This window comes from Equus asinus, chromosome 26 (assembly GCF_041296235.1).
Source record: "Equus asinus isolate D_3611 breed Donkey chromosome 26, EquAss-T2T_v2, whole genome shotgun sequence".
Taxonomy (NCBI): domain Eukaryota; kingdom Metazoa; phylum Chordata; class Mammalia; order Perissodactyla; family Equidae; genus Equus; species Equus asinus.
In genome coordinates, this window is record NC_091815.1 from 40731937 (window position 1) to 40749176 (window position 17240).

Genomic DNA, 17240 nt, shown 5'->3' on the forward strand with positions numbered 1-17240 from the left:
CCACAGGGCCAGCCCCACGCTGTGTGATCTTATAGACATTTCAAACGGACCATGCTCGAGACTGGAGTCCTGAGCTTCCTCCAAGTCGCCCCTACTTGCTGCCTCCCCACCTCAGGGGATGGCAAATCCACTCCTGCGGTGCTCCGGGCCAACTCCATCACTCAGGAATCCGTGCACGGCGTGGAGGCGGCTCTGGGTCACAGAAGGCCCAAGAGAGGCGGGTGCGTGGGTGCGCGCCGCGCGGGAGGGAGACTTCCGGCGCCCTCCTCTGGCGGGTATTCTGACGGCTCATTCACCAGCATCCCCATAAGAGGATGCGGGGCGGAGACCACGCGCAAGGGAGTCCCAAGCCCAGCCGGGCCGGTTCCGCCCCTTTGCACTTGCCCCGACCCCGGGCGAAGGTGCCCGCCTCCTGAGCCTCGATTTCCCCGCGCGTAGAACGCACGGTCTCGCCCCCTCTTCGTTCCCCCGAATTGTTCCGACTGCGAAGAGGCGGGATGACACGGCGTTCGGGTCCTCATGCGCACTTCAGCGGGAGAACGCAGGCTCCGAAAGTTAACCCCGGCCGGTGGCTTGTAGGGGAAAAAAACTACACTACCCAGAAGGCTGTGCATCGGGTGTCTGCGGCGGGCGCTGGGCCAATGACGGCCCAGGACAGGAGCGTTTCCTGCGGCCCAGGCCGGCGGGGGCGGGCTTCCGGCCCTCCGATTGGTACGTCGTCTGCCTGTGCCGGGCCGGCCCTCCCCGCCTGTGGGGCCGTGGGAGAAGTGCCGGGGGCGTTCCCCAGGCCCGAGCAGGGAGGGGCGGCGAGGAAGGCTGGGTCCGCCTCTGCGTCTTTGCGCGGGCCCGACACCCGGCCGCGTCCTCCGTGACGGGGGTGTCCCGTGAGCGCCCCCAGGGGCCCTGGCCTCTGTCCCCTGACGCGACGCCCTGGGTCTGGTGCGCCTTTCACGCCGGGGAAACGGAAGCTCGGAGGGCGACAGTCAGCCGAGGCCACCCCGCTCTGGGTACCGGGGGGGGGGGGGTGGCGGTCGGCTGAATCCTGAAGCCGCCTCTGTCGCCGCCGCTCCGGGCCCCGCGCTCTCCACGGGGGGCCATGATGGCGACGCCGTGGAGGGACCCGGCGCGGGTGAGTGGACGGCGTTTTCGGCATTGCAGCCTCTCTCCTAGTTCGGGGCGGGCTCCTGTGCGGGCTAGAGGCCAGCTGAGCCCCTCGATTTCTCTCTGTCCTTATCGTTTGTTCCCAGCAAGTGGCGCCGGGTTGTCCCTATCCGCAGTGCTGCAGCAGTGTCAGGTCTCTGGCGGGTGTTCAGTCGGTGCGGGAAGGATGAATGAAGCTTCCCTCCAAGGCCCGCGCCGCCGAGGCCTGCAGGTCCCGTCCCCCGCCCCCGCCCCCTCTTCTGACCGTCCTTCTTCCCTGGTTCACGGGTCTTCAGACAAAGCCAGCTGGCCGTGCTCGGTTCCCTCTCATCCCCAGCCTTGGTCTTTGCGCTGGCCTCTGCCTGGGACGCTGTCCGTGTGTCTTCGCAGGGCCTCCCTCTCACATCCTGCTGACCTCCGCTCAGATGTCACCCATTTGGAGAGGCCTTTCCTGGCAGTTCAGGCTAAAATGACCCCTTCCCGGCTTGCTCATTCTCTGGCATTTCTGTGTAGGAATCCTGGCAACATTAAATAAGGGGGCATCGTGGAATCTGCCCAGGATGTTGTGGGAACAAAGAGGAAACAGTAATAAAAGAACCATAATAGCTGGCCTTCATTGAGTCCTTGCTGTGGGCTGACAGGCAGGCGTAATGTGTCACTTCATTTAATCCTCGGCTCCTCAGAGTTAAGTTCTGGTACTATTACTGTTTTGCAGAAGTACGGCTTGAGACTTAGAGAGATTCAGTTACCTGGCCAAGTTCGCTGCAGCTCTTAAGCAGCAGAAGCTGACAACCAGTGTTTCACCACCACAACCTGTGTTTTTACCCTCTTCTCCCTGAACAGTGGATAGGGAGGCCTGCAGGTGACACCTAAGGTAAACTCTGCAAGCAGAGTGGGCTTCCTTCCAGTGGTGGTCTTGGGCACCAGTGGGCGACGTGGTATTTCAGCAGGTGGAAATGTATGGACAGAAAAAAGGTATATTGGTTGTTTAAGGGGTCCCCAGAGGACCTGTGGAGTTGCCATGGTTGCCCTCCCCTCCCATGTGCTGAGACATGTCCTAGGAGGGCCAGACTGTGTGTCATTTGCTGAATGTTCCATCCTGCTCAGCCAGAACAGAAATGTGGCCAGTCAGAGGCCATTATTCTCATGGCCCAGCCTGCATTGTCCTCGGCAAGTCCTGTTTCCTAGTCCTGAAGTAGTCTGTCCTCAGGGATACGTGTTGTCAGGACTGAGGTAGGAAAAAGAAGTAATGGCTCCTTGTGGATTCTCCGAGGTGCAGAAGGTGACAGGAGCTGGTCCAGGCCCTGCCACTTCCCAAGCAGGTGCCAGCAACTCAGATGACTGTCCTCTGAGGTGGGTGATAATGAGCCAGCTCCTCTGCCCATGTCTACAGAAATGTTTCCAGTGGTGGCAGAAATGAATGTAACTGCAAAATTTAGTTGAAATGCTTCATGTCTTTGGTAACTGTAGTTTTACTTTGCTAACTAATGGAGGAGTGTCGGCGTTATGAAATTAGCCTCTAGACCAGAGGGAACTGAATTCAGATGCTGTCTCTGCTCAGAACACATGTAAACTTTGGGTGAACTGGTAGAGCTCCCTGGACTTCAGGTTCCCTACTGACGTGAAGATGATGGTGGTGTTGACCTCACGTGCTATGACCAGTCACCCTAGTCTTTCTTTTACAAGTATTTTTTCTTTAATTCTCATAACTATTATTGCTGAGTGAGAATTATTGTATTGATCCAGAAATCGACGTTCAGGAAATGAAGTGAGATCTCCAAGTTCACATAGCAGGCAAGTGTTGATTTTAATATTTTGGATTCAAGCCTCAGGAGTATGACTTCAGAGCTGGGAACTTTCAGTCTCTTTAACACGACATGTAAAGCCCTCAGCACAAGGCTGGCACACAGTGAGGACCAATGAGTCTCAGGCACTGTTGCTGTAATTACTGTATTGTTTTCATTATCATTATTATTCTTTCCTTTCGTCTGACATGTTAGAGTCCTTACCATTCTGTCCCACACAGGATGGTGCTGACCGTGTCGTTCTCCATTGGCTCCTGCATAGGAGGCTTCTGTTCCCTACTCTGCTGTAATCAGTGCAAAGCAGTGTCTGCCTCCTGGAGCTTAGCACGGAGCTCAGTCCTTGGGAGGTGTTTGGTCTCATTGCACCTTCACCATCGAGAGAGATGGTCTTTGTTCTCATCCAACGGCCCTAAGACCAACACTACTACCTCTCTTTGACTTTCCAGATGTCTGTGACCTTTGAGGATGTGGCCGTGACTTTTACCCAGGAGGAGTGGGGGCAGTTGGAGCCCACCCAGAGGACCCTGTACCAGGAGGTGATGCTGGAGACCTGCGGGCTCCTGGTCTCTCTGGGTAAGACGTGCCCAACTCTGCCATGTGGAGGACCTGTCACCTTCTTCATTCCACCCTCTGGCTCCAGGCCTGGCTGCTTCAGAAGGCCTCTGTAGCCTGCCTGCCCTCCTCCCCACAACCTCAGTTGTTTTCTGGACTACCTCTTTCTGCCTGGTCTCCTTATGTCTCAGTTAGAGAGGGTTGAGCAAGAAATACGGTTTGCCTTTGGTCACAGCCAAAGGAGAGGGATGTGTTGGGAGGAAATGAGGGTGTCTTGCAGAACCCAGAGGCAGGCATTCCAGCGAGGCTCTTTGATGGACTGGTATAGGAACCCAGAGAAGCTCAATTGTGCCCTGGCTTCTGGGTCTCTTGTCCTGGCTTCTCTCTGTGGGTCTGCTCGTGTCACTGTCTTTTCACAATGTTTTTTTTCGCCACACTTATTTTGCAGATGGTTGTCGTCACTTAGTTCTGCCTCTCTGAGGCCCACGCATTCCTTGCCTCTACTTCTTTCTGTATGTCTATATTGTCTCTATTCATGCTTCACTCGTTTAATTCTCCCAGCATGCCATCCTCTGCAAGTAAGGAAAATGGGGCTGTTGCAGTGTGTCCCTCATAAAGCTTAATCCGTTCAATTTGAAAGACATATCTTCAGGGGCTGGCCTGATGGTGGTGTAGTGGTTAAATTCACATGCTCTGCTTCAGTGGCCTGGGGTTCGCAGGTTCAGATCCTGGCCACAGACCTAGCACCGCTTGTTGAGCCACACTGTGGCGGCATCCCACATAAAATAGAGGAAGACTGGCATAGATGTTGGCTCAGTGACAGTCTTCCTCAAGCAAAAAGAGGAAGATTGGCAACGGACGTTAGCTCAGGGCTAATCTTCCTCATACACAAAAAAAAAAAAAAAAAAGAAAAGACACGTCTTCATGTGAAAAGCTCTCTCCTGCATTTTTTGGTAGTGCAAGTTCGTTCTTTTGTAAAATGTTGATAAGAATAGATGCTGTTTGATGTTTATACAGATGTCTCTGTTTGACCAAATCACTGTATGAGATCTCCAATTTTTTATTTTTAGTGGTTCATGAAATGCTAAAGTCTGATGTCATCAAGTCTGCCCCTCCCTGTGGCCCCTGTTTCCTGGGGATTGAATCCTCCTGCTCACATCTTTCTCACCACCATAGCCCACTTGGTCTGAAGCTGCTGGACCCACACAGGAGCATTGCTGGTCCTCTTTTGTGTAGCACTTGGCAGACATGGGTCTGGTGCCACAGCCCGGATATCCAATCCCCACTCTGCTGCTTGTGAACTGTATATTCCTGAGCAAGTTACTGAACCCCTCTGTACCTCAGGTATCTCACAGATAAAGTGAGGTAATATAGTATCTATTTCACAGGGCTATTGTGAGGGCAAATGGTTTGGAACAATGGGACATTTAGACCATTGGAGCATTTAGACCATTGATGTTCCAAGTGATTATTGATATAGTTGAAGGAATATCTACATATTTGTTACTGTTTTCTATTGGTCATCCTTGTTCTTTGTTCCTATTTTTGTCTTCTGTTCTTTTTCTCGTTTTGCTGTTCAGTTGAGCATTTCATATGATTCCGTTTTCTCTTCTTTCTTAGTGTATGAGTTATAGTTTTTTTTCCCTTACTTTTTTTAGTGGTTGCTCTAGAGTTTGCAGTATACATTTACAGCAAAGTCCACTTTCACATAACACTATGTACTACTTCACAGGTAGTGTGAGACTTTATAACAAAATAATCCTAATTCCTCCTTGCTGTTCTTTGTATCATTGCTGTCGTTCATATCACTTCTATATAAGCACAGGTAAGCATGTATATACACCCGCACACACCAGATATATACATAAGTGTACACAGTCGAGTACATTGTTGCTATTATTATTTTGAACACACTGTTATCTCCTAGATCAGTTAAAACAAATAAAAGTTATTTTATCTTCTTATTCCTTCTTTGATATTCCTCTTTTGTTTTTGTAGATCCAAGTTTCTGACCTATATCATTTTACTTCTCTCTAAAGAACTTTTAACATTTTTTGTAAGGCAGGTCTGATGCCAACGGATTCCTTTAATTTTTGTTTCTCTGGGAAATTCTTTTTTTTTAAAGATTTGCTTTGCTTTTCTGTTGTTTTTTCTTTTTTCTTTTTTTTCCTACTTTTTCTCCCCCAATCCTCCCAGTACCTAGTTGCATATGTTTTAGTTGTGGGTCCTTCTAGTTGTGGCATGTGGGACACTGCCTCAGCATGGCCTGATGAGTTGTGCCATGTCTGTGCCCAGGATTGGAACCAGTGAAACCCTGGGCTGCTGAAGCGGAGCGTGCAAACTTAACCACTTGGTCACGGGGCTGGCCCCTCTCTGAGAAATTCTGTATTTCTCCTTCACTTTTGAAGGGTAATTTCACAGGGTACAGAATTTAAGGCTGGTGGGATTTTTCTCTGAACACTCTAAATAGTTCTTTCCACTGTCTTCTTGCTTGTATGATTTCCGAGGAGAAATCAGATATAATTCATGTCTGTGTTCCTCTGTAGGTAAGGTGTCTTTTCCCTCTGTCTTCTTTTGGGACTTTTTTTTTTATCTTTGATTTTCTGTAGTTTTAAAATGACATACCTACCTAGGTGTGTTTTTTTTTGCTTTTGGGGTTTTTTTGGGGCATTTATCCTGCTTGGTGTTCTCTCCACTTCCTGTATCTGTGGTTTGGTGTCTGACATTAATTTGGGGAAATTCTCAGTCATTATTGTTTCAAGTAGTTCTTCTGTTTTGTTGTCTTTTCTCTTTCTGTTATTTTCATTACTTGTATGTTACACCTTTTATAGTTATCCCACAGTCCTTGGATAATCTGTTCTGTTTTTTTCAGGCTTTGTTCTCTTTGCTTTTCTATTTTGGAGGTTTCTGTTGATACATCCTCAAGCTCATAGATTTCTTTCTTCAGCCGTGTGCAGTCTACAGATAAGCCCGTGAAAGGTGTTCTTCAGTGGTTTTGATCTGTAGCATTTCTTTTTGGTTTGTAATTAGGATTTCCATTTCTCTGCTTACTTTGCCCGTCTTTTTTTGTGTACTGTCTACTTCATCCATTAGAGCCCTGAGCATGTTGTTTTAAATTCCCAGTCTGATAATTTCAACATCCCTGACATGTCTGGTTCTGATGCTTGTTCTGTCTCTTCAAATTGTGGTTTTTGCCTTTTGGTATGACTTGTAATATTTTCTTGATAGACAGACATGATGTGGTGGGTAAAAGGAGGTGCTATAAATAGGCCTTTAGTGATGAGGTGGTGAGAGGTGGGGAGAGGGCAAGATGTTCTGTGGTCCTAGGATTAGGGCTGGGCTTTCACTGAGCCACTGCCTCGACTGTAACTGTCACGAATGTTCCTCAGTTTTTTCTCTGCCTGTTAGGTAGGACAAGATGGCTATAGTTGACTGGAGTTGGGTATTTTCCTTCCCCAGGTCAGTTAGGCTCTGATAAAACCCCAGCGGTGTAGGCTCCGGGTAACTAGCCTCTCCTGAAGGCAGGCCTTGTTAAGAACAGAGTGCTGTGGTGTGTTTCAAAATTAGTTCTGTTTCCTTCCCCCTGCCAGAAGCTGAAGGGGCTTTTTCTCTTCTATTTACTGTGTGAATCTGGTTGAGCTCCTGGAGGTAAATCTCATAATACTGTGAGGGCTCCCCCATGACTGTGTCCCCCTGCAGTGTTTTTACTCTCAGCGTTGTTCACACCAAGCCTCTAGCCTTTCGTTCATTACATTTCAGATTTGCTATCCTGGCACTGGTTCCATGGCTTTTCTGCTCACAGGTCTCTGCTCCTGTGCCATGACTGCCCATGTTCACTGCCTATCTCTCCAGTCTTGGAGATAGCAGTTTGCCCTGTGTCCTCCCCTCTGTTACTGATCCAAGAAGAGTTGATTTTTTAGTCTGCTCAGCTTTTCACTTGTTAGGATGGAGTGGTGACTTCCAAGCTCCTACATGCAGAACTGAACCCAGAAAGTTCCCTAAATATTAGTTTTTGGCTTACTGTTAGGATTAAAAATCCCATGGCAACATGGCAGACCGATGAAGCACATGAACTCACAAGCCACAGTTAAGTGAAGTCTTCTCAGGAAATGATATTTGAGCTGAGAGCCAAAGAGAGTTAGCTGGATGGAGCAAGATGAGGAGAGAACAGCATTTCAGGTAGAAGGGCTGATGTGTGCAAAGGTCCTGAGGTCAGAGGGGCATGACTCCTGACAGAGCTGAAGGAAGGTCTCATTTATCTTTCCACTGCCCTCTGGCAGACATCAGTGAACATTTTCTTAGCGAGGACTGATGAGTCTGAGCTTTGGTTCAGGATCTGCCAATGAGCTTTCTGTGGGTCCTGGAACCTCTGCCGTTGGTTTCTCTACAGAGTCGTTACCCGTATATTTGTCAGTATGTGTTTGGCTACATGACAGACCAGCTCAAACAGTCTTCACCCTGAAGAAATTTATTATCTTGCCTAATAAGAAGTTCAAAGGTGGTGCTGGCTCTCAGGTTGGTGGGTGGCAACCCGGTTATCTGTTTCTTTGCTTCCTCTCCTTGATCCTGATGCTCAGGATGGTTCCCTCACAGAAGTCACAAGATGCTTCAGGATGACAGGAGCTGCAGGCACCTCGTTCATTGCTTCTGGAATAAGGCTTCCTCTTTACTCAGAGTGGCTGGCATAGGTGACCTGCCTGCCTCAGACTACCGATGATCAGGGATGCCATTTGTGAGATGATGGAGACCAGGGCTTTTTAACCTACCGGGCGGGCTGCCATCACCGGGGGTGTGTTTAAAGTCGGCTGATACCCAGGCCTCCCCAAGAGATTTTGTTTGAAGTGGTCTACGGTGGCTGCCAGGCACCCAGGCGTTAGGAGGTGCAGGGAGGTTGAGGCCCCTGACTTGGAGTCATTAGAAAGCATCCTCAGGAAATATGTCTGAGCAGTGCTGGGACTCTATAGGGTAGAGATCAAAGGGAATTGGTGCTGGGGTTTTTGCAGTTCATTTCCAAGTCCCAGCATTTTGTTTGCACGGATGGGAGCAGCTCCATTCCCAGGTCTCCTCCAAATCCTGAAGTCCCAATCTAGAGCGAGGAGTTTCTTCTCACTAAAATCCCCGTGTCCTCTTCCTTTCTCTGTGAACAGGCTGTCCTTTACCCAAACCAGAGCTGATCTACCAGTTGGAGCACAGCCCAGAGTTATGGACGTTGAAGAGAGGCCTCTCCCCAAGCTCCTGCACAGGTGGGTGCCAGCAGCTGGCCAGTGGGGGTCACAGCAGCTTGCAGACAGCACGACGACCACAGCGTCTGGAATTTGTGGCAGTTCCCTTGTTGCGGACTTTCTGGAGGCTTGGGGTCCATGGAGCCTTTTAACCTGGGGTCCCTTTGCCCCCTTCCCTCCCCTCCTCCCCGTCACACTCTTTCCTGCTCCTGGGGGTATGTAGGTAAGTTCAGGCTCTCAGCTCCAGCTGCTTGGGCTTAAAAAAACAATAGCTGTGACACACAGCAGCCTTGTGGCCCTGAGGAGCTCGCACCTCTTGCTGTGCCTTTGTAGATGAGATCAGCCAAGGTAAACCTCACTGACAAGCTGTTTCCAAGTCTTGGTGGCTCAGTGTATGAAAAGTATTTTCCTCACACCAAGGACCATGTGGGTCAGCAGAGAGCTGGGTACCACGCAGTTATTCAGGGACCCAAGTACCTTCTGTCATCAACATGAGACTTTAAGGTGTCCTGGCGTCCTCCAGCTGGCAAGGAGAAACGACAGAAAATGGAAGATGTCACACTGACTCTCACACACATTATTCCCCTCCCTTTCCACTGACAAGACATTTGGCCTCACTTGGGTGCCTTGGGCTGGGAAATGAGGCTGAGCTGTGTGTCCAAGGAGAGGAGCAAAGTGTTGGGTGAGTGTGGTCTGCTACACTCAGTCTGTTCCTGGAAAATGCTAGTCATAATAGCTTCTGTGTCATTGGGTTGTTTGAGGATGTAATCGATTATCATGAATCTGCTTCGCACTGGGCCTAACCCGTGGTGAGTGGCTCAGCAAAAGTAAGCTATTAGTATTATTCACATCATGCTGTTAGTCCTGTTGGGTAATGAGACTCTCTCACATTTCCTTCTGAACTTGAAGGAAGCAAGGCCTTTCCAGCTACACTCTGCATCCCACCCTGTCCCACCTTCTCCCTCCACCCCTCCTCTGGGTGTCAGAAACTCAGCAGCACTCCCTTGTTCCCTGTCGTCCTGCCCCTCCTGTTTAATAAAAACCTCAAGGTGACAGTTGACCTTCTCTGCCCCACATCTGAACTGCTGAGGCGCTGGGGCCATCATGTGTGGTGATTGGTGCCACCACAGAGTCATGCTGTCTCCCTTCTATTTGTCCCTTGGGCTGCTCAGCCAGCCTGTGAGTGTCTTTGACCATCCTCTCCATAGCCCCTCAGAGTCTGTTCCAAACTTTCACCCTTGTCCTGAATCCCACATCTCCTGTGAATGTGGAAAAGGCCCCTCTCGCTCAGTATGCCTGGGAGGGAGCTAATGATCTTTCCTGCTCCTCCCACCTCCCCTGCAGGTTAGAAGGCTGGGTACAGCCCCTGACAGCTCCTCAACACGTCCGTCTCCACCAACTCCTGCATCCAGACAAATCCAACTCATGTCCATCTTACGTGCAAGTCTCTTGACGCCATCACCTCCACCACCCACAGGAGACCCATCCCCAGTCTCTGTCCAGGTTTACATCTTCTACCTGGGTGGTGCCAGCACACTCTGAGTGGTCTCCCCACATCTCTTCTGTGGCTCTGATCTTCCCTGTCTTCCACACCAGTTCCTCCAGCTGCTCACATCTGGTTCCAGGCCTTCACTGCTCCCCCAACCACTGATGTCTCCACATGTTTTCATGGCGAAAACACAGTGTACGTCCTTGTGTTGCTTGATCCTCAGCCCTTACACATTCATCTCAATCTCTCACGTGTAGCTTCCCTTCTCGCTGTCCTAGAGGAGGCCTTGCTCTGGACCATGGCCAATTCCCACGCCAGAGTCTAGATCATACGTTTTTAGGGAACTTGCCTCTTCACTTCTTTTCTGCCTCTTCTGTAACTATCCATTGTCTACTCAACAGAAAAATATGCTCAGTTGCCTCACACTTGGGGAAAGTAAATAAAAAATACTTATGCCTCGGGGCTGGCCTGGTGGCCTAAAGGTTAAGTTTGTGCACTCTGCTTTGGTGGCACAGGGTTCACCGATTCAGATCCCAGGCACCAACCTACACACCACTTATCAAGCCATGCTGTGGCAGGAGTCCCAGGTATGAAATAGAGATAAATGGTCACAGATGTTAGTTCAAGGCCAATCTTCCTCAGCAAAAAGAGGAAGATTGGCAGTAGATCTTAGCTCAGGGCTAATCTCCCTCCAAAAAAAAAAAATGCTTATGCCTCTCTAATGACTTCATGCTGTCGTTGACTGTACTTTCCCTGTACAATTCATTTTCTTGGAGAACTTGTCTCATTCTTGCAAGAGATGTCTACACTTGTGTTCCATACCTCCCATTGTCTATTATTTTACTTTTGGAACGAAGTGTAACTCATATGCTGTTTTGTCGAGAAATCTTCAGAAGTCAGCCGGATGAATTTTTGTATACGTATAAACCCATGTAACCACCACCTGGGTCAATATATAGAATATTTCTAGCACCTCATCAGGGTTTCCTGCCCTCAGTAGCCCCTTCTGCTAGGTAAGCCCTATGTAGACTGTCAGCATAGATACAGTTTGACTGTTGAACCCCACAGTATCCTGTCTGTCATATCTGTCTTCTTTTGACCATCATAGTGTCTGTGAGGTTCTTCTCATGTGGTTGTGTACAGTTGGCGTTTGTTCGCTCTTGTTAAAGCGTAATATCTCATTGTGCGAAAAACTGTGCTCATTTCTCCATTCCCCTCTTGATGGGCATCCCTGTTGTTTTCAACCTAATTCTGCTTGTTATGTTTTTTGGTGTATGTAAGCACTGATTCTGGTTAGGAATATATCCAGGTCTGTGTACAGGTCAAGTTATGGAGTAGGAGTATGTTTAGCTTTAGTAGGAACTGCCAAATTCTTCTGCAGAGCGGCTGCACCTTTTCACATTCCCGGCCTTCAGGGAGGGTCCTCTGCACTACAGCACTCAAATGTTCCTTGTACGTCACTGCTTTGCTCCCCATTTTCAAATACAGCAGCGGCCATAGTGGTAGTTACTGGATGCTGCTGTGGTGTCCAGCACCATGCTGAGCACTCTACAGGCATTTTCTCATTTAACTCTCGCGACAACCTGTGAGGCAGGAACTGAAAGTTAGGTTTTCAGACAAGGAAATTGAGACAGGATTGGCTAAGTAATTTGTCCAGTGTCAGCTGAGTCGGTTCAGGCAGAGTTTGAGCTGAGGTGTTCTGGCTCCAGAGCTGACACTTGACCTCCATGCCACGTGAGCTCACGACATAGCACAGGCTTTTCAGATGGTCTTGCGCTTGAGCATTTGGCCCTCTGGGTCCTCTGCCCCTGTTCTCACTGGACCTTTGTTCTCTTTTTACTCTGGTCACTACTTTAATGTTGGCTCATCAGGCATCTCGTGACCCTTTCTTCTTACTCTTAAATACTCTCCAAGGTTAATCCATACATTCTTAGACCTTCAATTATGTGCTTCCTAGTTAGGTTCCAGCTGAATATTATTTGACTAACCTATAACAAAAACTTAAAGCTCATGTGTGTTGATTTTTCAGTTGGCGTCTGGCACCATCCTGAATATGGTATATGCGATGTTTCACCTGATCCTCACAGCAGTTCTACAAGGCAGCCTCTCTTTTTAGCTTTATTCTTTAGAAGAGAAAATGAAGGCTTATGGAATTTGAGTGCATTGCCAGGTGCCAGAAAGCTAATATTGAGTTCTTCTGGAACTCAATAGGTTTTTGTGTCTAGGGATTTTGTGGTCAGAGACCATGATCTTAATCATAATAGTCATATGACTTCCTACTTTTGTTTAGTGGACCTCAGGTAGAGATTTCGTTTAATCATAAACCTTGGTTTGTGACACATTGTTATCACTGATTTATGAATGACCTTGATTAATTGATATATTAATTACATTATTTATTTATTCATTCATTCCTTTTTGAAATAATACACTTAACATCACCAAACTCCAGAATGAGAATGTTACTCATACTTTGCTGTCTTAGTTTGGGCTGCTATAACAAGAATGCCACAGACTAGGGGGCTTAAACAACAGACATTTGTTTCTCACAGTTCTGGACGCTGGAAGTCCAAGATCAAGGTGCTTGCAGATTTGGTGTCTGATGAGGGTCTGCTTCCTGATGTGCAGAGGTGTGTCCTCACATGGCAGAGAGAAGCAGCAAGCTCTCTTGGTGTCTTCTTGTAAGGACACTACTCCCCTCTTGGAGGATCCACTCTCAACAACCCCATCCTCATGCACTGCAGTTCCCTGATTACTGGGAGACTCTGCCTTTGTTCATTCTATTTCCTAAGGCTGAAATGGCCTTCCCACTTTCTTTATACAGCAACTTCTACCTCTCTAGGAGGACTCAGCTCATAAGGCACCCTGTCTGGGAGCCTCCCTGACCTCTTCTGTCTCCCATCTAAGCTGCATTAGGTGCCCCTTCGCTGGCCTCTTGTAGCACCTGGAGATGTTCTTGCTTTGAGCAAACTCACCATGTCCCATGTCATCATTACTCTACCCAACCCTTATCTCCAGACAGTCTGTCCCCCATCAGTCCTGTCCCTCTGGGTTTCATCTCTAAAGGTTTCAAGAGTCCAAGACCAAAAAGAAAGAAGTTGCAAACCTGCGTTTCAGAGATTTGAAAAAACAGCAGGTGCAAGCCTCTATTTTCATCTTCTTGTTCTCAGTGAAGTGGTGATTTCATTTATTCTACGTTGCCATCTCTACTGAGCCCTTTTGTATATTATATTCCCTTCAGGTGAGAGCACAGAACCTGAGACCACAGAACCTAGTCCTTCTCACCTGGCCTTGTCTGAGGACGTCTCACCCCAGGAACACCTGACTCAGCGAGCCCCAGGGGACTCCCAGGAGGGGCAAGGCAAGGATCAGGATGAGCTATTGGAAATTCTGGAAGGCCACTCCAGACCAGAGATAGACCTCCAGAGGGACATGCTCCCTGGGAAAATGAGCCCTGAACGTGATGGTTTAGGGACAGATGATGGTCTATACTCAAGGATTGTATGGGAGCGAGTCTCTCCAGATGTTGTCTATGAACGTGACTCACACGGACCAGCAAAAGATCCCTCAATCGACGAAGAGAAACATCCCTATAAGTGTGAGGAATGTGGGAAAGTGTTTAACAAGAACTGCTTCCTTGTTCGACATGAGCAGATTCACACTGGAGTGAAGCCCTATGAATGCACAGAGTGTGGGAAAACTTTTAGCAAGAGCACACACCTTCTCCAGCACCACATGATCCACACTGGGGAGAGGCCCTATGAGTGCATGGAGTGTGGGAAGGCCTTCAACCGCAGGTCACACCTCACCAGGCACCAGCGGATTCACACTGGAGAGAAGCCTTATATGTGCAGCGAATGTGGAAAGGCCTTTACCCATCGCTCCAATTTAGTCTTGCATAACAGAAGCCACACTGGTGAAAAACCCTTTGTGTGCAAAGAATGTGGGAAAGCCTTTCGAGATAAGACAGGTTTTCTTCGACACTACATCATCCACACAGGGGAAAAGCCCTTTGAGTGCTTGGAGTGTGGGAAGGCCTTCAACCGCAGGTCACACCTTACATGGCACCAGCAGATTCATAGTGGAGAGAGACCATTCGAATGCAACGAATGTGGGAAAGCCTTTTGTGACAGCACAGACCTGATACAACACTACGTCATTCACACCGGAGAGAAGCCATATAAGTGCCTTGAGTGTGGGAAGGCCTTCTATCGCAGGTCACACCTCAAGCAGCACCAGAGGAGTCATACTGGGGAGAAGCCCTATGAGTGCACTGAATGTGGAAAGGCCTTTACCCACTGCTCCACTTTTATCTTGCATAAAAGGGCCCACACTGGAGAAAAACCCTATGAATGCAAAGAATGTGGGAAAGCCTTTAGCAATCGGTCAGACCTCATTCGACACTTCAGCATCCACACTGAAGAGAAGCCCTATGAGTGCATGGAGTGTGGGAAGGCCTTCAACCGCAGGTCATACCTCACAAGACACCAGCGGATTCACAGTGGAGAGAAGCCCTATGAATGCATAGAGTGCGGCAAGGCCTTTTGCCAGAGGGCAAACCTCATTCGACATGCCATTATCCACACTGGGGAGAAGCCTTTTGTGTGCACTGAATGTGGAAAGGCCTTCACCTACTGCTACACTTTTATCTTGCATAAAAGGGCCCACATTGGAGAAAAACCTTTTGAGTGCAAAGAATGTGGGAAAGGCTTTAGCACTAGGAAAGACCTCATTCGGCACATCAGCATCCATGCTGGAGAGAAGCCCTTTGAGTGCATGGAGTGTGGGAAGGCCTTCAACCGCAGGTCAGGCCTCACAAGGCATCAGCGGATTCATAGTGGAGAGAAACCCTATGAATGCATGGAGTGCGGGAAATCCTTCTGCTGGAGCACAAGCCTCATTCGTCATTCCATCATCCACACTGGAGAGAAGCCCTATGAGTGTAGTGAGTGTGGAAAGTCCTTCAGTCGAAGCTCATCCCTCACTCAGCATCAGAGGGTTCATTCTGGGAGAAACCCTGTCAGTGTGGCAGAAGTGGGAAAACCCTTCCCAAATGGGCAATCCTCAGTCATCCTCTAAGAACTCCTACTGGGGAAAGACTTTGAATGTAAACACTGAGGAAAATCTTTTGCCAGAGAAAACATCTTACTCAGAATCTGATCATTCATACCAAAGAGAAACCCCTCAGTTTTCTTCTCTGTGAGAAGCCCTGTTGCAGGATATCAGTTGTCATCTGAAGAGTCGTATTGGAAATTGACCCAGCCTAGAGCCTTATTCCACGTCTGAGATTCATCCAGGAGAGTAATCCAGTCTTTATTGTGCACTTAGCAAAACCTTCAGCCACATCTTTCTCCTTAGTTTACACTGCAGTGTTATCTCAGGAATATTTAAACAAAGAAGGAGAAGACATGGAAGAGAAAAGAGAAAGAAATGCAAGCACATCTTCTCTCAGACTTCTGTGACCAGCCTGTGGCAATTTGTCATCCCTTAGTTGATTCAGGGAGAGGGGAGTGTTGTTCAGAGACAAGGCCTTATACCCTTCATTTGTCTTGTATAGACATTCACTTCTGTCCATTGTCAGGACAGTCAGACAGTTGAGGGCAGGTCTGGAAACATTTTTTGAATGCCTTTGTTCTATAGCATTGTCTCAACCCTTGAGTGGCATAAGTCTGCATGAGAAATATGAGAAAATAACTTTAATATTTAAGGAGATAAAGATATACATATGAATGGGTCCATTATACCGCACACTTAAGACTGATATTTTTAAAAACATGTTTCTTCATGTATCTTTAACCACCCAACATTCATGCTTGATCTACTTATTTTTTTTCTTTATTTTTCTGTGGGGTGAGGATGACAGTGTGGCTAGGCAACCTTCCCAGATGAATCCTGATTCTCCCCTCTTATTATGGTTTCTGAGCTTCTTCAACCCTCTTTAGAGAGGTTTCTCCAACAGTTTTCTAGGGGTCGAATTAGAGCCAAAACAAAACACATAGCTAAAATAAGTTGAAGGATAGTGATAAACTCAGAAAAACAAACACACAGATCATTTTTAATGTTATAAAAGATGATGTGAAGATTCACTGTCAAGTAGAGCGACTAGAATTTAAGAGGTGAGGTGGGCATGTGTGCAGGCAGGTACGTGTGTGCTGCATAGTTGTCACCATGGGCTTAGTCCTGGTGTAATGACTAAAGACTAGAACCTTTTATCAGGGTATTTTAGAATTCCTCCTTTGGTGTTTTTTTGAACTACGTGTGATAGTATTCCCTCACGTTAAAAAATATACTCTAAGAAAGATGTAAAAATAATCCTGTATTCACTTTGAACCCTCCTCAGGGCCGCTTAAATGACCACGCATGTAGTTTTGTATTGCCATTGTAGGCCCGGTCATTTTTGTTGTGTTAATCCATAGCATTATCGTGAAGTCTCCTCTTCATCCTTTTCATGTCATGTCTCAGTAATCTTCAGCAAGCTGTAGGTCCTGAATATTTTCTCCTAAAAGTTTTATCGTTTAACCTTTACATTTAAAACTCTGCGTGTTGAGTTAAGTTTTGCCTTACCATGTGAGCTTTAGACTGAGTTTCTTTCCTTTTTTCCTGAGGATGTTTAGTTGTTCCAGCATATTTGTTAAACAGACTATCTTATCTCCACTGAATTGCATTTACTACTTAGTCAAAAATCAGTTCAGCGTATTCATGTTGGTCTGTTTCTCCATATTATAGCCTTGATCTGTGTGTCTAAACTTCTGCCAGTACCACACTATCATGAATACTATAGCTATCACTAAGTCTTAAAATTGGGTAAAATGATTCCTCCCTCTTTATGTTTTTAAAAATTGCTTTAGCTTTCCATATCAGTTTTTTTCTTTGGCTTTCCATATAAATTTTATCATGGGCTTGTCTATATTTACAAGACATCTTGCTGTGATTTTGATATAAATGGCATTATTCCATGGATCATTTTGTTGAGATTTGGCATCTTTATTATGTTGAGTTTTCTAGTCCATGAATGAGGTATGTCTCTCCACT

The 17240-nt window shown here is 47.5% G+C and overlaps 1 protein-coding gene across 2 annotated transcripts; it reads left to right on the forward strand.

The window, feature by feature from the left end:
- Positions 1-710: 710 nt before the first annotated feature.
- LOC106847401 (zinc finger protein 543-like) lies at positions 711-15916 on the forward strand. Of its 2 annotated transcripts, XM_014866665.3 has the most exons (5): positions 711-1129; positions 1856-2014; positions 3392-3518; positions 8645-8740; positions 13450-15916. In XM_014866665.3, the coding sequence occupies exons 3-5, from the start codon at positions 3392-3394 to the stop codon at positions 15285-15287; spliced, it is 2061 nt and encodes a 686-aa protein (XP_014722151.1). In that variant the 5' UTR covers positions 711-1129; positions 1856-2014; the 3' UTR covers positions 15288-15916. The 2 variants fall into 2 exon arrangements, with proteins under 2 accessions (XP_014722151.1, XP_070354752.1); XM_070498651.1 differs by lacking the exon at positions 1856-2014 and having other exon boundaries at positions 958-1129.
- Positions 15917-17240: the final 1324 nt, after the last annotated feature.

Excerpts from the sequence above, each read along its gene's own strand:
- LOC106847401 (XM_070498651.1), top strand. The coding sequence starts at position 1,097 with ATGATGGCGACGCCGTGGAGGGACCCGGCGCGG. Across the intron at positions 3,519-8,644 it reads CGGGCTCCTGGTCTCTCTGG|GCTGTCCTTTACCCAAACCA; the intron begins GTAAGACGTGCC and ends CTCTGTGAACAG. Across the intron at positions 8,741-13,449 it reads CTCCCCAAGCTCCTGCACAG|GTGAGAGCACAGAACCTGAG; the intron begins GTGGGTGCCAGC and ends TATTCCCTTCAG.